This window comes from Periophthalmus magnuspinnatus, chromosome 1 (assembly GCF_009829125.3).
Source record: "Periophthalmus magnuspinnatus isolate fPerMag1 chromosome 1, fPerMag1.2.pri, whole genome shotgun sequence".
Taxonomy (NCBI): domain Eukaryota; kingdom Metazoa; phylum Chordata; class Actinopteri; order Gobiiformes; family Gobiidae; genus Periophthalmus; species Periophthalmus magnuspinnatus.
The window spans coordinates 5,548,367-5,571,538 of NC_047126.1; the positions used below are offsets into that span (position 1 = coordinate 5,548,367).

The 23,172-nt window shown below is 37.1% G+C and overlaps 5 protein-coding genes across 5 annotated transcripts; 1 reads left to right on the forward strand and 4 right to left on the reverse strand.

Moving 5' to 3' along the window:
* Positions 1-987: 987 nt before the first annotated feature.
* rpl9 (ribosomal protein L9) lies at positions 988-3,535 on the reverse strand. Its single transcript, XM_033971847.2, has 6 exons — positions 3,079-3,535; positions 2,900-3,015; positions 2,637-2,732; positions 2,309-2,441; positions 1,257-1,337; positions 988-1,175 (listed from the first exon to the last, which is right to left on the reverse strand). The coding sequence occupies exons 1-6, from the start codon at positions 3,122-3,124 to the stop codon at positions 1,069-1,071; spliced, it is 579 nt and encodes a 192-aa protein (XP_033827738.1). The 5' UTR covers positions 3,125-3,535; the 3' UTR covers positions 988-1,068.
* A 1,105-nt stretch (positions 3,536-4,640) lies between these two features.
* Positions 4,641-8,034, forward strand: lias (lipoic acid synthetase). Its single transcript, XM_033966600.2, has 11 exons — positions 4,641-4,765; positions 5,303-5,478; positions 5,670-5,763; positions 5,835-5,915; positions 6,236-6,392; positions 6,468-6,525; positions 6,606-6,734; positions 6,819-6,964; positions 7,056-7,126; positions 7,209-7,320; positions 7,422-8,034. Exons 1-11 carry the CDS (start codon positions 4,682-4,684, stop codon positions 7,475-7,477), a joined length of 1,164 nt encoding a protein of 387 aa, XP_033822491.1. The 5' UTR covers positions 4,641-4,681; the 3' UTR covers positions 7,478-8,034.
* A 63-nt stretch (positions 8,035-8,097) lies between these two features.
* On the reverse strand, positions 8,098-12,361 carry ugdh (UDP-glucose 6-dehydrogenase). The gene is made up of 12 exons (XM_033966587.2): positions 12,115-12,361; positions 11,202-11,363; positions 10,851-10,952; positions 10,579-10,779; positions 10,314-10,511; positions 9,624-9,771; positions 9,457-9,551; positions 9,254-9,384; positions 9,014-9,153; positions 8,848-8,939; positions 8,671-8,781; positions 8,098-8,589 (listed from the first exon to the last, which is right to left on the reverse strand). Exons 2-12 carry the CDS (start codon positions 11,361-11,363, stop codon positions 8,479-8,481), a joined length of 1,491 nt encoding a protein of 496 aa, XP_033822478.1. The 5' UTR covers positions 12,115-12,361; the 3' UTR covers positions 8,098-8,478.
* Positions 12,362-13,330: 969 nt separating this feature from the next.
* On the reverse strand, positions 13,331-18,585 carry map9 (microtubule-associated protein 9). Its single transcript, XM_055225856.1, has 13 exons — positions 18,451-18,585; positions 17,813-17,897; positions 17,336-17,731; positions 17,143-17,261; positions 16,267-16,363; positions 16,118-16,197; positions 15,972-16,042; positions 15,750-15,900; positions 14,860-14,946; positions 14,634-14,795; positions 14,422-14,567; positions 13,590-13,725; positions 13,331-13,508 (listed from the first exon to the last, which is right to left on the reverse strand). Exons 1-13 carry the CDS (start codon positions 18,520-18,522, stop codon positions 13,386-13,388), a joined length of 1,725 nt encoding a protein of 574 aa, XP_055081831.1. The 5' UTR covers positions 18,523-18,585; the 3' UTR covers positions 13,331-13,385.
* A 487-nt stretch (positions 18,586-19,072) lies between these two features.
* smim14 (small integral membrane protein 14) lies at positions 19,073-22,108 on the reverse strand. The gene is made up of 4 exons (XM_033966631.2): positions 21,961-22,108; positions 20,564-20,612; positions 20,342-20,493; positions 19,073-20,241 (listed from the first exon to the last, which is right to left on the reverse strand). Exons 1-4 carry the CDS (start codon positions 22,033-22,035, stop codon positions 20,203-20,205), a joined length of 315 nt encoding a protein of 104 aa, XP_033822522.1. The 5' UTR covers positions 22,036-22,108; the 3' UTR covers positions 19,073-20,202.
* Positions 22,109-23,172: the final 1,064 nt, after the last annotated feature.

The following is a 23,172-nucleotide window of genomic DNA, read 5'->3' on the forward strand; positions in this document are numbered from 1 at the left end:
AATAAGAAAATCCACTGTTTGGCGCGAAGCACAGTCCTGCTGTCGCTTAGAAATGACGTATAACTGGTTACGTAATTACGTCATTATCATGGATTTATTAAAATAACACTGTATGTAAATTAAAAATCATGGAGCTACAAATGTATATACACTCATACTACTCCTAATAATACTAACAGTAATGCTCTTAAACTGTAGACTTATTTTAATCAGTGATTTCCTGCTGAAGATCACAGCTGTCTCTAGTGTGTGTGTGGGGGTGTGTGTGGGTGTGTGTGTGCGCGCGCGCTTTACATCAATTAAATAATTAAATTCCATACACTGAGACTTGTTTTACATTCTCACAAGTACCTCAGCTTTGAAGTAAGCCACTATTGTTTTAAGCCCAATTTGAACCGTGCCACTCCTCACTGAGAGTGCAGCAGCAGCAGGCACTGGCAACATAAGAATGCAGCAATTAAATGGCAAGGTACACAAACAGCTGCAGTAGAATTACAAAGATTCACAACTGTCCCTCCCATGCACTGATGGCACTCCTGGCTCATCACCATAGAAATAAAGATAGACAAGTTTAATGCTGTACTAAACAGTCACCTATCCTTGGAAACCAGTTGGTTCCCATTTCATTTCCCAGTAAAATCCATCTTTTAGTTGCTGTGTAGCCCAGAAATGGAACAAGCCATGTCAATAGGGAGAAATTTCCTATTCCTCTGTTATATCAACAGGGTACAAAACTGGTGTAATCATGGTGGCTATTTAGAGTAAGTTTGACATTTGTTGTTTTAAAAAAATAAAAATAAAAAGCTCCTGGACAGCAAAAAAGCCATTTTATGCCTAGTTTGTTTAATGGCACATAAAAGGCAATCTGCAAAAAACTCAAACCACTGAAATCAGTACAGCCCAACTGTCGCTTCTGCATTGCACTTCCTGGTAACTCAAATGCATTTCACTTTGAAAATACCCAGAAGTATAAATAAAATACCTAGGTATGGAAAAGTGGGTTTTATTGAGCATTTATTGGGAATCAATCACTGCAGTTTTGCTGACATAACATTTTTGCTCAGTTCTTTATTGTTCAGGCTCCACTACAGTTCCCTTCTCGGAAACGTAAATACCATCCAAGAATTTTCTGATGTCCTTATTTTTTACTGTTGTGGCTTGCTGGATCAGAGCCGCTGGAAAAGAAAAAAAAAAAAAGACTGGGTGAATAAAAATGAGCACAACAAAAGTGAATCAATTAAAATTAAATTACACACCTGAATTTGACACCAGCTCGATATCATTACCCTCCAGCACAATCTCATCCTTCTGGGCTGCAGACGTGGCGCACAACACACCTGCACAAAAAAAATTGTTCGGTTAATTTTTTTTAAGCACTCCACTGATTAGAGTGGAATTTACACAGGTTGCATGACAGAACCCCTATTGGTCATATCACTGCACTCAAGTTGTGCATAAGATGTTCAATAAGGAATGTTCCGATACTTCATACTTGTCATTTAAGTTTGTCATTAATCTGATGGGTCTGGATTCAAGCTTAATACATTTTAAAAAGCACTTCACACTCAGTTAAACATGAGTAATAAAGCAACGGATTTATATTGCACATTTCAAGACACCCAGAGCACTTTATGTTGTATTATTTCCCTCCACTCTGTAGCCACAGCTCCCTCAAGTGGACTGAGTGAAGCAATTCTGCCAATCTGCAACATCAGCCCCTCTGACAACCACATATCACTCACACACCGCTATCATTAGTGATGTCTGAAATTGTAAATAGGACTTTTTGAGTCTGAAAACTGCACCAAATCAAATGGCAATTCTGGAAGCAGTGCAAATGACCTGGAGTGTGAGGTCAAAGAGGACAATTGGAGGAAGTCAAAATGGAATACACAACAAATTAAGATTGATCACAAAACATTCTGTATCAAGTGAACATTAAGTTTGGCATAAATGGGCAGGTTTATGCACAAATTACTGAGTCACAGATACAAAGTGTGTTCTCAGCATCCAACCAAAAGCACATTTATTTATATATTTATTTGACAGGGACAATGCAATCTTACATAGTTACAACATGAACATTGCAGCTGATGTGATGCATATAGAGTTTATAGCAAGAGCTAATTCTCAACTCCCGTCCCTGGTTGGGCACACAGGTCGGGTGATCGAGCACTGCACTCAGGGAAACCTCCCAGCCAAACTGTCCAACATGAAAGCATAATTGTTCCACCAACTTTCAGGTTGGGACACCACTGAGTCACTGTCGCCATAAACAAAGAACAGGCGCTCATGTTTGTGTACTTACCAGCCCTCATTCGAACCCTGCGGATGTACTTCTCTCCCAGAAAGTTTCTGATCTCCACCATTGTTCCATTCTCCTGGATAACAACGTTGATGGGGAAATGGGCATACACAGAGCGCATTTTGTAGCGGAAACCCTAAAGAAAAGAAATACAAAATTTTGAGAACTGCTCTACGAGATGGGATTTTGCTATAAATCACTTTAATACACTGGTTTAAAGAAAAATGAGGAGCCCACATTAGTTAATGATCCAAATTAGCATGCTAAAGATATTTTTCCTTTTTGGCAAGAAGGTAAGCATCAACTACAATATTGAATTAAAATTCCTTACCAAAGTGACTCCCTTGATCATGTTCTGGACATGACTGCAGATTGTGCGGACTGTGGCCAGTTCCTTTCTGTTACCCCACCATTTATCCACACGCAGCTGAAAACAGATGAATGTTAATAACTCTGAAAAAGATGGAACTACTTCAAAAGCATATTATTTTGGAAGTCACAATAAGCAACTACCCCAAGAAACAAGACACTCTTTATGTCATCACTACTGAGCAATTTCTACAAAATATATTATTGCATTAAGATTAAATTCACCTTCTTATGTTTCTTGCCCAGAAGACAGAGCTCCAGGTTTATGTGGTTGAACTCCCTGACAAGTTTCCCACGGGGCCCTTTGACAGTCACTGTCCGGCCCCTCAACTTAATATCCACTGCAAAAAACAATTTGTTAGAAACAATAACAGCACACACGACATCAACTTACTCAAACTCACCATTATCAGGGATATCCACAACCTGACTGCTGAGAATGGTCTTCATTCTACAAAACAAACATGTAATGGTTAAAAACTAGCCCAGTGTCACTATAAAAATAAACCCCACGGCATTGGTTGTACAAATCGTACAGAAGATGCAAGTAGCGCGACCGAAATACACACTATAAAACGTACGTTCAATGGTCAAGAAGTGAGAAAGAAAGCGACGTTTAACTCTAGAAACTACTGACACTTAACACGTTTAGCATGTAGCTACAATGCAGGCCTCAGAGTAAACGTATGGGGGATAATGTTAATCAAACTCGCAATCTGCTATACAAATAGCTACAATACAGGGCCTGTTGTGATGACCAACTTTTAAAGTGTATGTAGATAATAAAAACGTAAAAGTTATTGATTCAATATGAAAGATGGAGTTAGATTTTGTTTGGACAGAAAAATTCCAGATTCCCTCACCTCGCCGGTAGTAGAGGAAAGGAGGAAGCTAGGACGTAATGACGCAAATGTAGTATACGTACGTGTCGTCATCAGGCATTATAATCAATAAAATCCGACTTTTAAACGTTTTTAACTCCCATATTCGCTATAGTTATAAAAATAACACACACACATATATATATATTGAGAACGTAACAATAATGTTTTCACTTTGATCAAAAGTGTTAGTTAATTCATATACAAACTGTTATTTACCTATCTTAGCTAATGCTCTGTGTACGCAACACAAGACTAAAGAAACATAAGACTAAAGAAACATAAGACTAAAGAAACACAAGACTAAAGAAACACAAGACTAAAGAAACACAAGACTAAAGAAACACAAGACTAAAGCAGTTGATCTATGGAGTCGGGTGTGCGGCGGCGCGTGAACCGGGCAGGGGCGCGTGATTCTTGCCGTTTTGTTGCATGATAACTTGGTTAAACTTAGGCTGTCAGTGAGTTTGCGCTTTGCTGGTTTTCTGTGAGTTGAGGAGGCATTTGTGGGACACCAGCCGACGGCGTTTTAAGGCCCGGCACGATGGTGTTTCAGCGTTTGTCCAGCTCCAGTCACCTTCTGGTTATGTCTTCTGCATCTGGAGGTGACATGGACAGAGTGAATAGAAATAGGGATAGGGCTGATTATTACCTGTAGAAGGAAACAGAAAGATTAAGATAGTTAAATATGTGTCTGAATATAAGGTTGTCTTCTTTCAGGTGAAGGTTTATGTTTAGCCCATTAAGGTGCTTCAAATGTCAGAGATTTGGTCACATGGCTGTGGCGTACAGGGCCAGTAGAAGATGTGCCGAATGTGGCAGAGATCATGATATCTCTGAGTGTGATACTTCACCCTTATTCAGCCTCATTTATGCTGCAAATCATTAAATGCATCTAGATCCTGCGTTATAAACTCATCCTCCAGAGAGCTCAACATCATCCACACGGACTCACAGCTGAACAGCGCAGGACAAACATCTGTCCCCTTGACAGCACTGTCCAATGTGAGACTGTAATGTCCTGTAACGACGGTGGGGGGGCAGCACTGCGCATTGTAGCGTATAGTCTGCCGAAATGTATTAAAAGAAGAAGAAATCAGTGTTATCCAATGACATTAAGCTAGCCATGGCGTTGTTTATACAAAATTGTTGTTTGGCAGGTCGTTTTTCCACCAGTCAATTATTGAGGACGTCCAGAAGTAGTCCTGCAGTAAGTATTTTCACTTTTTAACTGTTTTGCTTCAAAAAATGGAATAGACTTCAAGGAAAAGCTAATTTGGTGACACAGTAGCTCATGAAAAACAGCCCAAGTGCTCTCACTGGGTTCCCTGTATAAATAAAGATAAAGAAAAGTTTATGATAAATATCTGTTTGTATTCCCGGGTGAGGAACCTGTACTAGTTTGACACAACGAGCCTCAGCTCCTCTGAAGTTGTCACAACTTGCTTGGTGTTTAGTTATGTGGTGTGTGTGATGTGGAAGTGTAATGTCCTTCCCAGTAAAATCACATAAACGCAGCATTATCCCTCAACAAGACGATCAATTCATTGTTATCACACATGGTACTGTTACTTGAGTCACCATAATAAGACTGTAACTATAATGTTAAAACTGAGAGTGCTTGGAGTTGAGAATAGATTGAGAGCTAGATAAACAATGTAGTAAATGAATGTTAATGTTAGGTCGGTACCACCAGTCTCTGTCACAGTCACATTCTGTTTTTAAATTGCCTCTTTCCTGTGTAAAGGTTTACACGAGTAATCTGTCAACTGTAGTGAAGTCCTCCCCACAACGTGCCGACAGAAAGAAGGAGATCCTGGATGATGATGGGCCCAATCTTCAAGACTTTATTTCTGGAGATTTATCAGAGAAAAGCAAATGGGCTGAGTATAGAGGCAACCTGAAGAGGCAGAAAGGAGAAAGGTAAAACTTAGAGTTCAAAGGTCAAATCAGAATGTTGTTTGATGAACAATGTCAAGCCCCTGTTTATTGTGCTGTGTTTATAGATTAATACAATGTTAGGGACTTTGTACCTTTTTATTATTCTATATCATATCAGCAAACCCACAATATTTATTAATTATTATATCTGTTATGTCTGTATTTTCTGACAGATTACGGCTTCCTCCATGGCTCAAGACTGAGATTCCTATAGGGAAGAACTATAACAGACTCAAAAACACATTGCGAGACCTTAACCTTCACACAGTGAGTGTAGTATCTATGCAGGAGATTCCAATATTTCCCTGGGTGTTTTCAACACCATTTATTGTCTTTAGGTATGTGAAGAGGCCAGGTGTCCCAACATCGGGGAATGCTGGGGAGGAGGAGAGTATTCTACTGCAACAGCAACAATTATGGTGACATTATCTAAAGAGTACTACTTAAGTGTCAATAATAATACTGATATTATTATGTTACACACTGTGATCAATGTACTCTGCTATTTTTAATTGACAAATCAGTCAGTCAGGCATTTTCTCAACAAACCAGATTTTATTTCAAGCCTCAAAAGCTATGTAGGCTCACGTATATATTCACTATACTTAATGACATCTACATTTCATTATTTTAACATTCAGCACATTCAATTTATGACTTCTATAACTCTTTCATAATGGCATTAAATTATGTTTTTGCTTCCTCCTTCTAAGTAGCTTATATTCTTTTCCATATTTAGCTGATGGGGGACACATGTACTCGCGGCTGCAGGTTCTGCTCGGTAAAAACAGCCCGTCTGCCTCCTCCTCTTGATCCCAATGAACCCTACAATACTGCCAAGGCAATTGTTGCCTGGGGTCTCGACTATGTAGTTCTAACATCGGTGGACAGAGATGGTATTTCATAAAATTAAAAAAGTAAAATATCTTAAGAGGTAATGGTATATTAAATTCATGAAGTGTGTTTCTAAGACCTTGCAGATGGAGGGGCGGAACACTTTGCTAAAACAGTTTCCAACATAAAAGAGAGGTATTTTAGGATATTACTTTTTTCCTACCCTTTTCTGTGATGTGAAAAATGAGTTCTTGTTTCCTGTTATCTACATTTAGGGATGTAAAAATCTTAGTTGAATGTCTAACACCTGATTTTCGTGGTGACCTGTTGTCAGTGGAGAAAATTGCATTGTCAGGATTGGATGTGTATGCTCACAATGTTGAAACTGTACGCGAGCTGCAAAGGTACTAAGCACTGCATGTTCATCCTCCAACAGCTGGAGCTTAAGATTGTGCAAACTCACTTCTCTGTGTCCCTCTGTTTATCAGGTATGTTCGTGACCCCAGGGCAAACTTTGACCAATCTTTGAAGGTTTTACAACATGCGAAGAAAGTTAAACCCACTTTGCTCACAAAAACGTCTATCATGTTGGGATTGGGGGAAACAGATGAACAGATTCAAAATACACTGACAGGTTTGTGCATAGGCAACTTTAATATTTTTTGGAATAACGTACAAAAATGTTTGGAATTCTGATTTTTTTTTTTTTTTTTTTTTTTTTGCAGAGTTGCGAGAAGCTGGTGTTGACTGTTTAACACTGGGGCAGTACATGCAGCCAACTAAACGTCATCTTAAGGTATACACATGCCCAACAAACTGTTCACATCACATGTCATTTGTATATCTGAAAAGGGTCACCAGATATTGTCTGGATTTAGGTGGATGAGTACGTCACTCCAGAGAGGTTTGCTCATTGGGAGAAGGTTGGGAATGACATGGGGTTTCTGTACACTGCCAGTGGACCCCTGGTGCGATCCTCCTACAAAGCAGGTATGACTAGAGAAGTTCAGCGTTTCATTCAATTCTATTACTAGTGCTTACAAAAGTGTAGCATCGTGTTACATGAATGTTTCTTACTGCGTGTTTTACAGGTGAATTCTTTCTGAAAAACCTGCTTGACAAAAGAAAAGCTGAGGGAACAGAATGAAACTAAGATGCTTTAAAGTCTAAGATTTCCCTTTTTCACTATATTTTAATACCTCAATATACCAACATTCACACAAAAATGTTTGTATCAGGACAGGTCCAGAGCACAGTCAAATCTTTAAGTGGGATAGACCAGTTACCATGTGACTCAGAGGAACTAACCATTTTACAAACTTTAGAGAGATCCGTGAGCTCTGTAGACAACCGAGATTTGTAGCCTACAGCTGCCACTGGGATGTCCTGACCTGCTATTATCTTATTCACACTCTGCCCTCTGGTGCACAACTTGTAAAATGACTTTTAGACAACAGACTGTTTGATCCCTTGATGTCTTCAGGGCAGGGACAGTAAAACCTTGAGACAAGGACATCTCAAGGTCTCGTCTTTGTCTCCATGTATTTGTGGATAACACTGACATAAATTAAGTTATTAAAAACACATGGAAGCAAAAGCAGATCTGAATGATGAATATTACCTCACTATATATATACATATATATATTTATCACACACAACTAGATGAATTGTCGTGGTCAGTAAATATTTGATTTCATATCAACGGGATTCTTGAGTTTCTGAAGTTTAACTTCTCTAAACTGTTGACATGAAAAAAAAAATGGACTCAATACTTTTATTTTATTGCATTGGCCCTTACAAATTCAGCAATACAGAAGACATGAATTATACACAATTTATAAAAATACTTTTAAAATGTATATTTTTCTTTATCAATAATACATGACATGTTAATTGTAAAAAAATGCATTGTTAATACAATGTCTAAGAAGAAATGCTAATAAATTGTAATACAAAGCCTTTTTTGCCAGGAATGGTTTGTTGTTGTTGTTAGAGAAACATTCGACCTGGTCACAGTGAAAAGTAATGCAATAATTGCAAGTTAAGAAGGCAATTAGTGCCTGTTGAGCATCTTAAGGACCAGGTCCAACTGAAGGGGACAGTAGTGACCAGCAATAAATTGCTGAGTGAGGAATGTGTGAGAAATTCAGACTTTGGCTTTTTTGGGAGGGGGTTCAGTGGGGACAATCCGGGGACCTACAGCGGCAGGAGTATAGGGGATTCTTGTAGCTGCGACTTTCTTACCAATGGTCTCAATCTGCAGAGAGAATTACATCAATATTTTCTAAAATGTTCATTTAAAATCTAAGGTTTGGTTCAGGATATTTAAGAGGCTCACCTGAAAACCAATGTTCTGGAGCAAAGGATGGAGATGATCCAACACTCTTCGACCATCAAATATAAAAGCAGGCTTCAACATCTTCTTATGAATTTTCTCATAGTCAAGTTCCTGTAAAGCACTTAAATTAACACCATTTCAACTAGATTTATGTCTGGTGAAGATGTTTTTCTTTACCTTAAACATGTCCCATTCAGTGCAGATGACCAAAGCATGAGCACTTTGGCAAGCTTCATAGGGATCAGAGGTGACCGTCACCAGTTGGGACACTAGATGGAAAGAAATGAGCACAAACCATTTGTCAAGAATATTCTCATTATTCTGTATGAGACTGAGGGTTTACCTCTCTCTGGATTGTCTTCTGAAATGCTGGGCTGGGAGAGGTCATGGATGATTTGTTCCTTGAGGACTTTGGGGTCATAGATAAACAGCTTGGCACCTTCATCCATAAGATACTTTGAAATGTAAATACTGGAAGACTCCCTTTGGTAAAGAAACAGTATTATTACTATTTATATTTAGTAGACTATTCTAAGATAGTAAACTATGGTACTACTGTATCACTGAATCTAATTCCAGATACCTTGTGTCCCCAGTGTCTTTTTTAAAAGAGAAACCAAGAAGAGCTATTTTCTTGTCTGTTACTGTGTTGAAGAGGCAGTCAATAATTCTACAGGCAAAGCGCCTTCTCTGGTATTCATTCATGTCAATCACCTACAACATAAAACAAAGCACACATTAAAAAGTCTGAAGTTATAAATCTAGAAGAAAATGCACAGTTGTTACCTGTTGCCAGTAGGAGGCAACTTCAGGAAGGTTGAGAGCCTCACACAAGTAAACCAGGTTGAGCACATCCTTCTGAAAACAGCTTCCTCCAAAGCCTAAGAAACAGTGTTATTGTGTTATTAACCTATAATATTGAGATCTAACCCAGTTTGACTCGAGTCTCTTACCAACACTGGCTTTGAGGAACTTGCTGCCTATTCTCTGGTCCATACCGATGGCCTTAGCGACCTCCTCAACATCAGCTCCAGTGGATTCACAAAGTGCACTAATGCTGTTTATGCTGCTGATGCGTTGTGCCAAAAATGCATTGGCTGCCTAAAATTGTCCAAGGAAAAAAAAACTTTCAAACACTCACAATAATGACAGTGTATAAGTGATAAGGCAGAGAGAAAAATAAACTAAGGGGCTACTAACTGTATAACAGTTAATAGAATATTTTCAGCTGCCCCCATTTCAATGGAACTCAACAGCCACTTCGAAGCTCACTGTGGTTCCAGAAGTAAATTTTCCATACATAATCCAATAATTCAAGTACTACGAGCACAACAGAGGCTAACCAGCTATGTGACCTATGACCCATGTGGTTGTTTTAAAAAACAAAGAGCACATTTAAATCAATTAATACTTAAAATTCATAGTGATTTATAAAGTTTCAGAAACAGATTTAAAATGAAATTGTAGGTCTTGTGGTTATTACAGTCACCACAGTTGATTTTTTTGTTTTTGTTTAACAGAACGTCTATGGAAAAAATGAATTGAATGAAATTCACTTTTGGAATCAGTGGGGAGTCACTGTTGAGCTCCATAAACCCGTACTGATTTATAAAATTATATAAATCAAACCCAGCAGTACTTACCAGTTTGGACAGCTCGGATGACCATGTATTTGTGGTAATGATCCGAGCCTTGGGGACCCAGTTCTCATAAACGGCGCAGAGGGCCTTGATTGCCTTTTGACCCTCTGGCGTTTCATCTCCACCAATGAGGACACGGTCTGGATCCTTTAGATCTCTCACAGCTGTTCCTTCAGCAAGAAACTCTGGGTTGGACAGCACCTGAGACAGAAGATGAACGTGTAGGAATTTGCAAACAGGTCTAAGAAATGAGGACAGCCAAACTCACATGTAGATTAAGGCTTGGCTTGGTATTGGCATCAAATATTCTCCGAATGCTCTCAGCAGCACGAACAGGGACAGTGCTCTTCTCTGTGACAATCTTATAGCCATCGGACACTTCGACAATCCTCCGAGCACAGGCTTCAATGAACTTTAAGTCAGCCGCACGGCCTTTTCCCATCCCATAGGTCTTGGTAGGAGTGTTCACCTGGAAACATTCATTCATGATAGTGGATTCAATATATTTTCAAACTGAAAATACTATATGTGTGAACTCACAGAGATAAAGACAAGGTCAGCGTTCCGGATTGCAGAGTCGATGTCAGTAGAGAAAAACAAATTTCTCCCCCGGCATGATTCAACAACTTCCTTTAGACCAGGCTGAAAGAGGAATGATAAAAAGCCCATGAACTACAACAAACTAACATGAGTCAAGAAATATTCATTCAAAGGCTGGATGTCTGTTGAAGTAAAAAAAATGGCTGATGTAATAGTTTGTGGCCAGAGATGACGCAGACTTGCAACACAGCATATGGAATTAATTAAGTGTGCATGACCAGTATGAGTAAAAGTATTGTTTTAGCTGTCAAATGTATCAAAAAAGAGAGACTACAATGAAAAACACAATACCTCATATATGGGAAGAGTGTCTGAATTCCAGGCTTTGATACGGGATTCATTGACATCGACAACAGTCACTGTAATGTCAGGGCACATCTCAGCAATGACACTACACGTGGGACCACCGACATACCCAGCACCAATACAACAGATCCTCTTTATCTGGAACATCTGCAAAAACACACAAGATTATAGAAGAATTGGTTAATTTCCAAAACCAACTGCCGACTTGTATCTTAGTAGCTTCTGAGATCTCTAATTAAAGGTGGGGTTAAGTTTGCTTAGTAACTGCCCAAACAAGATCTCTGTATATGATTGTTTCTATGCATTATCAAATTAGACAGAAAAGAAAGATAAAACCAACAAAGAATACAGCCATCAAATACATTTTTAACACGTTTTGCTGTAGGCTATGTAAACAATCACAGGAGATGTTATCAAAGACCTGCAGCTAAAACACAGAAAGCAGAGGAAAAGGTCTGAGAAACATTCAAAGGAAGTTGTATTAAGAGGAAGCAAAGTTTATTTTATTATGTGGCAACTCACATAATCCAACCTACTGCTTTTATTTTGTTTTTTAACCCTACCATTCAAAAAACCCAGCTATCCCAGCACCAGCAGCACCACTTTACCCTGCCATAAAAAGGAATAAGGGGCCATTCATTGGACTTACCTACGTCTACTGCAAGAGAAATGAAAACGACTCTTTATCCCATTTACCTGTCACCTAGTTTACACAAGGCTGCTGCCAGATCAGTTTGAGGTTAGTGATTTAGATCTATTTCTGTGATTAAACATAATTACAACCGCTTAATTGTTCTGTCAAATGTCTAATAGCACGTAGACAGTAGTGCAGTTAAAGAAAAATCACAGCAATCCACCACACCTAGCTAGCTTTAACAACGAACTATTAATTAATTACCTTTGCCAACTCGACAGACCAAACTTCTACAGGAACTCACAGCTGAAACACTGCTGAGGATGATGATTGTTCTCAAAATGAGCGTGGATTTCGATCGTAAGAGGAGGGGAAAAGTACAGAAAACATCAAACTAAGACTAGAAAAGAAGGAGAGACTTGAGGAGTCAGCGCCAGCTCAGTCTGAGAGGCACATTCAGTCTGACTGGGCTCGTGATGGTGCTGTGCCACTACTTCAACCGGCCCCCGCTGACTTCCGGCGCGTGACCTTTCGAAATAAAAGTCTCGTATTTCACTTACGCCGTGAACTCAGAACTTTATTTTGGTAACGTGTAAGCAACGTAAGCAGTAGCGGAAGAAGTACTGAAGTTTCATAAAGAACTTAGTCTTTTTTCCCATCTGTAAGTTTTATGGAAAAGAAAGATGCTATAAAACTTTAAAATCTAATAGACGATCTTTCTGCATTCCTTCATAATACTCTGTCTGTTCTGAGTTTTTATTGTGGAACTGTTTTATAATGCCACAAATGTTGTATACCTTTATTATTATTAAATAAATAATAATAATAATAATAATATATTGTATAATAATAATAATAATAATAATAATAATAATATATTGTATAATAATAATAATAATAATAATAATAATAATAATAATAATAATAATAATAATAATAATATATTGTATAATAATAATAATAATAATAAAAGTAAAAGTACAGATATTGGAGCAAAAAATACTCTAATACTATCACATGAAAAAATCAACTTGAGTAAAAATATACTTTAAGATTAAAAAGTAAAAATATTTTCCGCAGATTTTGAGGTATTATAAGTCTTCAAATATATTGGTTTTAATAAAGATTTGTACTGAATTTTGTTCAACAGAAACAAATGATTACATGTTTTTTCCTAACTGTTTTTATTTACATATTTTTTGTTTGCTCAGACTGCAAACGTGTTAAAAATAAACCTTCAAAACTTTCAGCAGGTTTCAAACAATAATAAAAAATACTTTTACTTTTAAGTCCAGTTAAAAAATATAATGGAGTAGAAAGTACAAATCCCTGCTCTCCAATGCAGTGAAGTAAAAGTAAATAAAAAAATATCCACTGACACAGATTTAAAAAAAAAAAAAAAAAGTAAAGTACAGATACCTAAAATGTGTACTTAAGTGCTGTACCTTCCACCACTGAATCTAGGTGTATCCAATGAATAAAAAAAATAAAACTTTAAATAAATATATACAAATATATTTGAGCATAAAGTGTAGTTATTTTCCACGTGGTATTGTTTTATTTGGGGGGCTCCATGGAGGAGGGGTACTGCCATCATGAAGAATTCCTTGAAACCACTTTTCTTCTTTGTGTCGTTTCTTTTCAATATTCTTCCTTTTCTGTCAATCAAAACAAAACTCACCATTAAATAAAAACCTGGGGTAAAGTGGAGTACAGGACATAAGTGTAATTGTACTCACCAACCAGCTCTCGTACATGTCCAAAGCCATTTTATCTTTCTCTTCTTTTAAACAGCGTTCAGCTTTGGCGTTTTCTTCGAGTTCTTTTCTTGTTACAGCGGCTCTTTCATGAAGGACGTTTTTCTTTTTTTCGTTCCTTAAAAAGATGAGATAACACTTATGGTTTAAAAGTTTCAAATACTCAAACAGCCTGCACTTAGTGGTGGAAGGTAACAAAGTACAAGTATTAAAGTGCTGCACATAAGTAAAGTACAGATACCTATAAATTCTACTTAAGTACAATTTACAGTGTATACTTTTTACTTTTACTTCACTACATTTGAGAGCAGTATCTGTACTTTCCACTATCTGTACTTTCCACCATATTTTGAACAGGACTGAAAGTAAAAAGTACTTAAGATATGATTTGAGTGGTTACTTTTATCATGTTTGTGATAAAACAATGACTAAAGTTCAGCTTCAGATTTGAGCAAAAATAAATAAATACACAAAATTCATAAGAAAAATGTAAACATTGATTTACATTGCTGCTATTGACCAAATTATGTATAACTTTTTAATCAGTATCACTACATTTAATACTTTAACAAATTAGCAACACTTGTGTGAAATACTTTTACTTTTTACTCTTAAAGTACATTTTTAAACATGTACTTTAATACTTTTACTTCAGCAGATTTTTTTCATGTGATAGTTTTACTTTTACTTGAGTAACTTTTTACCTCTGTATCTGTACTTTTACTTAAGTATAAAACTGAGTACTTTATCCACCACTGCCTACAGTTACAGTACTGCAGTATTACAGTATAATTCAGTGTAATAACAAACACACCACTCTGTGAAGGCAGAATAATTGGCTTTTTTTCTTTCCTCTTCCTTTTCTTGTTTTTGTAATTTTTCTTCCGTCTCATGTTTTCTTGCTTTTCTGTGTTTTTCTTTGAGGAGAAGATCACGTTGATGTTTCCACTTCTCAAATACCTAAAACACGAGAACAGAGTTAGCTGTTGTTTGATTTCTTGCCAGTTATTCAAAAATCTGCCACACCTGTTTGGACGCCTGGCTTTTTTCCTCTTTCTCTTCTCTGGCTCTTTGCTCCTTTCTAATCCGTTCCTGTTGTTCTTTGGTTTTTACTTTGAGACTTTCTGATTTCTTTTCTTTCCAGGCTTCATAGCAGGCAATGGCATGTTCCCTTTGGGCTTCTTGTTCCTGTTGGAATATTTGTCTTTATTCAAATGAACTACTTCAATCATAAATGTTTACTTCATTATACCTCCTTCTTTTTTACTTTCACACGTTCCTCTGTCTTCTTTATTTCTATACTTTGCTTCAAACTTGTTTTTTTCTTCTTAACCCATTCCTGTTGATAACATAAGTGAAAAACTGCTTGACCAACGTCCTAAACTTGAGTAAAATTAAGCCTGTCACAATACTACTAGTATATCGAGTTCAATATATCATTCAATATATGAGCTTATTTTTATTTATTTATTTTAATTTTTTATTATTTTTTTTATATGTTTTATGTATTTATTAGATTTCTCATTTGAGTATGCCAATCAAAAAAGTTTCTTGGGAAAAACAGATGGGAGGTGTGGGGTTTAAAAGGGGGAAAATGTAATCAAACTGTAACTTGTAAAACTGCAGACGATATCAACACTTGATTAAAAAAAAACTTGATCATAAAAAATATATGTAGGCTGGTACAATATATTTCGGTGCTCAATACTTATCGTGTGTACAGTTCCTTTGCAAAGTGGGAAGATTTTGGCAGTTTTTATGTAAGAAGGTCAGATTTGAGCTGTAGAGGGTAGAATAAATAACTTCTGTGGCTGCTTATTAGTTCATTCAGATATTCATTTATTGCAGCTTATGCCTTCTAATGATGCAGTTTATTTTAAAATGGTTTATTGGGACTATCCTGCTTGTATCAGTGGCATAAAGTAGTTTCAATATGATCGTTTATCACGTCTGTCTCAGCTCTGCACACCTGACTGGGCGACAGGTGCAGGAGTCTTTTTTAAACCTTTCAATATTATTGTTTATCACAATATTTCCTGTAGCAAAACTATATCATGCTTCAAAATGTGTTATGGTGACAGGTTTAATTACAATGATTCATCAACAGAACAGAACAGTATAGAGTCTGACAGCAGCAGTGACCTGATAAACTGCAGCTCGTAGTGAATCTGCTTGTGTTTCGGTGTCGTGAAGAGAAAAAGTACGATCCAGAACTCGGAGGGACCCCAGGTATTTAGACTCCACTTTCTTGGCACTCCCACTCCGAGGGCTTTTAGCACGAGAAGCTGATATTCTATTAAAAACAGTTCATTTCAATTTTAATCATTCAAAAGTGAAAATAATCTATTCTTTATGAAGACATACGTATCACTTGGGTCGTCAGGGATATCAGAGTAAGCATTAGTAGGACAGTCTGTCTGATCCAAGGAGTTTCCCTGTAAATTACAAACAGAGCTCATTATATCACATTTTGCTCAGATTATCTCCGTTAATGTGATTTAGAATCATACAGATGAAGGCTGTGGTTGACTTAAGGCAAGTTCTTCAAATGAAACACAATGATTCTCGCCATCTTGTGAATTAAAACCATCTAAAAAAAAAAAAAAAAAAAAAAGTAAACACGAGCTTCAACAGTGTGACAGAATATTGGCTTTGTTACTTTTGGATCCTGAATCTGGTGTAGACTTAGTGAGTTCTCCCGCACTGGACAAGGACTGACTTCTGCTACTGAGAGCCGCATGTGTTTCTTCAGAAAGCTGCAACACAAATCCCATAATTTTGATTTAAACTGTTGATTAAAATTGTTTATCATTATCATTATTGTTATTATATTATATTATATTAACATGCATTGGTAGAAGATGTAAAAGTACAGCTGCCAGAGTTAAAAAAAACAAAACAAAAACTCAAATAACAGTAAAAGTATCACATGAAAAATCTACTTAAGTAAAAGTATTAAAGTACCTGTTTCAAAATGTACCTAAAGAGTAAATAGTAAACATATTTTCTGCAGATTTTTTGATCTAATAAAACTTCAAATGTAGTGGTTTTGATACAGATTTGTAATGAAATAGTTGGATATTTTTTCCCTTTCTGTTTTTATTTGTATATTTTTGTTTGCTCAAATTATGAACTTGCTAAAAATAAACCCCTCAGCCTTTTCAGCAGCTCTCGACCAATAATAAAAAACACTTGTTCAAAATGTAGTGGAATAGAAAGTACAGACATCTGTTCTCAAATGTAGTGAAGTAAAAGTACTCGTTTGGGTGTAGACTCTGCACACTGACTGGGCGACGGGTGTGATGGAGGGGAGGCACTTGACTGAAATGTTTTAAGAAGACTCCTGCACACTGTTTCACTGTTGGTTCAACGTTCAAGTCCCTCTGACCTTCATCATGTATGTGAAGTCAAAACTATCCACTTTAAAATTTACCCAAGTACAGATACATAATATTTAAACTTGAGTACAGTACCTTACCACTTTTACTTTGTTATGTTCCACCACTGATAATATATAAGATTAAGAGAGACTCACATTTGGACTGGAGCTGGAAGCATTGTGTTGATTTGACGGCTCATTACGCTGCTGATCTTGTGGGTCATTAGGCACTGGCATAAACCTTTGCCGTGGTTTGGGTGTGGGCTGCTCCTTTTCTATAAGAGTTCAAACATTCAAGCAAACATTCATATGCAACAACTCTAATAAAAAGGGTAAAAAGGAGTCTCACTCGGTCCTTCAGCCTGCGGTGCTGCATCCTGACAGACCTCAGGTGGTAACAGTGGAGGTGTGTCCTGTAAAGCGTCCGCTGACAGAGGTGATGCAGATCTGTTTGTGTTTTCTGGTGTGTCTTGAGATTGACTTGACTCTATATCACTTCTTTGCTTTGAGAAGCTATTGTCGCCGCTACAATCCACAGACTGGCTAAGTGATGTATCATTATTATTCTTCTCCTGCGTGAGGTCGCCTTCTGGAGGGGTACGTTGAGTTTTTAAAAATGAAACTCTTTTTGTTGTAACGGGTTTGTCCTCTTCATCAGAAAACTCAAAGTTGACAGTCTTGGGTTTTCTAGTCTTGAAGGCATTTGCCTTCTTTTTTCTTGAATTAAGTAGTTTGTTAAAAAATTCTGCAACAACATAACATAACATTGTACTGACTATGTAGCTGGAAAAATATCAGATGTTTTTGTTTTATATTGAAAACGTACCATCCTCCTCCTCATCAAAGTCGCCAGAATATTGATCCATTATGACCCTGCTTGCTCTGGCAGAAACGGCCGCCTGAAGTTCATCCTACAAGAACCGTATTAGCTATTAAAGGAGCACCGTGGTATACCTGGTATTAAATGTAGTGAAGTAAAAGTAATCCACTTAAAATATGTACTCAAGTAAAGTACAAATACCTAAAATGTATATTTAAGTACTTTACTACTTTTATTTTGTCATGTTATATTAGGGTCTATTTTTAGTTTATTTTTTAAAATTATTTTAAACTATTTATCTATTATCTTGTTTTATTGCATGTACCATTTTCCTTCTGTTCTTTAACTGTTCGGTGAAATCCTGGAATTTCCCCACTGTGGGACTAATAAAGGCAGATCTTATCTTATCTTATGTTCCACCTCCGGTCTGGCATTAAACACGTATAACTAGCATTTATTTAACTACAGATATTTTTTTTTTAATAAAACATGCTTTTAAGTGGGGTCACCTATCCACAGATCTGACCTGTAACTAACCTCGCCTGCTTGTCTTAATGGAGATAGGCTAGATAAGCTTAATGCCACAGTGGGGAGCATTATAGGCAGAGCAATAATATCAAGAAAAATGTAATAAAATCTTGTACCTGAAATTTAGTTCTAGTTGTTGTCTTTGGGCTCCTGGTGTGAGCTAAAGTCTCCCAGTCCTGATCTGACATTTTCACACTTTGAATCAAAACTCGACATCACGAAGTGTCCGAGCTGTGTCCATCAGCCACAGGCAAAGAAAACCTCTTATCTGCAGGGAGACAACTTTAAACACGTCTATAAACGTGTACTTTTATAGACATGTTTGAATATTGCCCCAAAGAGTTTGAATAAGTCTTGGGGATATTTGTTTTATAATAGATCTATGGAGCCCGGGAACGAATCCTTTTTGTTGAACGTAACCAGGGAAACAGGGAAATACGGCTTCTTTGTGTTTTATGGAGCCTGATCAACTCACTTCAATGTGCGCTACTGCCACCTTCAGGATGCAACGTGCAGCACACATGGTGTTTTACAGAGCACATAGACCTACTGGTCATTCTGACGCCTCCGTGGAAAACTATTAGCATATTCTTGCTTTTATTAATTGAAACATGTATTATTATACAATATAAACACATATTTATATACGGAATATTAACAACACATTTATATATGGAATTCTGTTTATTTTCAAATACAGTAAAAATTAACAGGTACATGAAGACAAGAGTAAAATCACTCCCCTAAGTAAAACAGAGATTTACTGTAATTAAAGTGCTAATAGTGTTGATACACAAAAGTGACTTGAAATACAACAAGATGTTATGGATGTGTTTTTAAATTCTTATCCAGTTTGGTTTGCCCCTTGAGACACATCACCTTTTTCACGGGGGTTTCTGTTCTACATTTTTTGCGTCTTGCTTCTGTTGTCTGAATTATTGTGTCAAGCATAATTACCTTGCTTAACAATCAGCTGTGTGTTTCTAAACCTAGATTAGTAACTACTTGGGTGAGTCCAGAAACATAAAAGTTGTTAAGCATGTGCAAGTTTAAAAGATTGTTTAAAAATTACGTAAGAATATCTCTGCTCTGGAATGAAAGCTTCTTACCCATGCCTTTTTCCTTCATTTTGAGTTTGTTAGCAAAATGTGAGCTTACTCACGAGACTGATTAAGTCAGTCCAAAACAGAAATGTGTAACATATGTTTACTAAAATGTGTGTATGTAATTATTAATGTATATATATTATATTATTGGCACATTGGACATCATGGTGCCTTGAGATACTCTCAGTAGTATAGGGTAACCTGATATTCAAAAACTGGGACACCCCCGGTTTAGGATGGTTGGTAAAAGTAAAATTATGAAAAGAGCCTTATGCACTCGGTCGATTCATGACTTATTCAGGGCTTATTCACGACTTATGTATGAGTCAGTATCATCTGAGAAACTTCAGTCAGTTCAACTGTGCATACATTTTCTTTGTCTTCTGGTCATTTTCAAGCATGTTTTTCTGTATTTTGGTTAATCAAATGACAGTATATGCCTTTTTCACTGTTGGTGGATATCAAGTTAGGCAGCAACAGAGACACCTGGGACATTTTTTTTTATAAAACTGGGCTTTGGGTAAATCTGCTGGGACATGTGACACAGAACTCAAAACTGGGACAGTCCCAGGTAAACAGTACTTCTGGTCACCCTACAGTAGTAGCAATGTTTAAACAAACATATCTGTCATTAAAAAAAAAGAACATAAAACATAAAATAAAGCTGGAGAAGATGTGATAACCACAGACTGTCTATGGTCGTAACAGTTCCTGGCTCACTCTAAATGATAAATGTATTCAATTCAGTGTACGGTTTCAATGCTAATCTACTGGGGGTGCAGGAGGTTCTTGACTGCCATTCTAAACAAAAGGGAAAAAGAAGAGTTTAATTTTTATCAATATCCATTACACATTAAATTCCAACATAGAATAACTGTGGTCTAATTAAATGTGCACTAACATTGGGAGGTCCAAAGGATTTGTCTGTGGGTTGAGAACCTCTTAGACTTGGTGGCCGTGTCAGAAACAGCAGCAGTGCCAGTACTATCCATCCAATGATGACCATCTGCAAAGTGAAGTCATTCTGGCCAGTAAACCCACTGGGACTTGGTACTAAAAATAATAAACACACCTTTGTTATTCTGTATATCAGTGTGAAACAGCAGCATAGAAGAGGACATACATTCCTGAGGACACTCTGTGTCTGTGCAGTAGGACTGAGACTGGCGGAGCTGAAAAAGGCGAGAGAAATACAAATAAAGCTTTATGATTATATTACTCTCTGTCAAATATAGTTACTGATCATGCAAATTTAGTATTTTTCTTTAAAGAATATTCTAATAATAACAATTCATTTCATTTTATTTTATTCATTTTTATTTAACAGTGCCTTTCATGACACTCAAGGACACTTTACAAAGGCTTAAAAGACAGCCCTTAGACACCCTTGAAGCTCTTTTATGCTCTTTATGCCTCCTCTGCGTGCTTCTGTCTGTAGATCGGTCTGTCTCCTCAGAACTTGTGAAATCTGAGCAGTGGAGCAGAACATAAGCCAACCGCTGGGGGCAGTACTGAACACAGCTCGATAGAAGAAGCTAAACTTTTTTTTAAAAGTGACTAGAACAAACTGAAAAACAAATAAATGTCTCCCTCGCCTCGTTTTCTTGGCTCTTTTCCAACAGATGCGGTCATACCTGCCGTGGGCGCCTCCCTGTTTGTTTATTCGCTGCTCTATTTCGTCTGTTTTGGTCAATTCTCTAACCGCCTTTGTGCGCCCTCTGGTGGTGATTTAGAAGAATACATATTTGTCTTTACAAACGTTTGAAAGCATAAAGTTAATATGTTTTGATCTGTACAAATGTGGAGCATAATCAGCGATGGGAAGAATACTTTGAAAATGTATTTAGTTACAGAAAACCAAATACCCAAATTTACATGTGTTTTGTAAAGTATTCTGTTACATGAGCTAATCACGTCAGTCCTATGAATACTTTTACACCCAGTTGTATTATAATATAGTGTAAAAACATGACATAGAATTACAAATTGCTTGATTTTTGTTGCACTGTTTGTTATGCAATAATTTATGTCTAATTAGAGAGGAAAAATCACACATTCACTGATTCTGAGAATATGTAATAATAATAATAATAATACATTTAATTTATAACGCACTTTACATTTGAACAACAAATCTCAAAGTGCTACAGTGAAAATGACATATGTATTTGGTAATTTCATCAACACTGAGCATAAATGAGCCTTCAGGCTGTCACTAATGCTTTGCAACAGCAGCTTGACATACAAGTTCTGCCTGTTTGCTGAAAGCTATTTAGACTGTATGTAAAGCAAAACCAAATGCAAGGGAAACATGGCTTAAACCATTGTGATGGCAGAGATTGTCAGGAACATTTTTAAACAAACAATGAAAAGTATCATTAGATGATGCAGTATGCAGTGTTAAAGCAGTTTATAAAAACAGCAAACAGGATCCAGGATGTTGACTTACCTACGCTCACTTGTTCTCCATTTCTCCAACATCCTGAATAACACAAAACTGGGCATATCTTTGTCACTTACCAGGTTGAGAAGTCGTCTCATTGCATGTTCATGACTGCATATGCATTCACATGGATCAAACCCACCCTCTGCCATTTTTCTCCAGATATTTGTCTGACAACTAGGCAACACTGAGCCCAGGAAGTCAAATAAAACTTCACCTGTGCTCTACTCTTTTGTTGGCTTCTGAAAGTGAGGAGGAGCTTTTATGATTGGATACAGGCAGTGAGAACACACAGAAAAAAAAAAAAATCTGTAAACCAAATTCCAGGTCTGTGCCAGTAGATGGTTGTTTATATGACAAGGAAATGTTACAATATGTGATGTTATATAATGTGGTGTATAATTACCAATGAATACGAACCAAAAATCTGGCTTGTCCAACTCTTACATGTTTTGATACAAAAAGATTCAAATGAGATGAATGCAATTAGGAAATTGTATTGCAGGGAGACAGTGGGAGAGAGGAAAAACTCCTGTCCAGTTAATAATGTCAACACCCAACTATGACTCAGTCAAACCTAATAAATGCCTAGGATGTTGCAACTAGCTGTTTGTGTTGTGTTATGTAGAACAAGGGAGAAGTATTTTTCTGACACTATTGGAAATTGCAGTAACAACTCCCCCGCCCTGTTTGCAACAGTAAACAGATTAACAAACCCTCCAGCTCCACTGCCATTAGAACTAATTTCCACATCTAAGTGCAGTAAATTTGCAGTATACTTTAATGACAAGGTTCAGGGCATTAAAAATGCCATCAATTCCACATTGCAAATAACACCTCTGCAGCCACGTAGACACTTAGAGCTGACTCACTTTGCACCTGTAACTGACAAAACTGTCCAAGAAATTGTCACCAGTCTGGGTGCATCTACATGCTGCCTCGATGTGTTACCCACTAAATTTTTCTCCATGGCCTAACACCAAGGTACATCTCCCACATGTTAGAGCCACATGAACCATCTCACACTCTGAGGACTTCAGGGACAGGCCTCCTGCTGGTGCCCAGAGTCAGGAGTAAACCTGGAAAATCAGCTTTTCGGTTTTATACAGCTAAAACCTGGAACAGTCTTCCTGAAGATGTGAGACAGGTCTCTACTTTGACAGTGTTTAAATCCAGGCTCAAAACAGTTCTGTTTAGCTGTGCATGTGATTGAAAGTTGTTGTTTTTTCTGCCCTTTTCTCCTTTAATGTACATTTTATGATGATTATTTGTGATTGTTTATGTGCTGA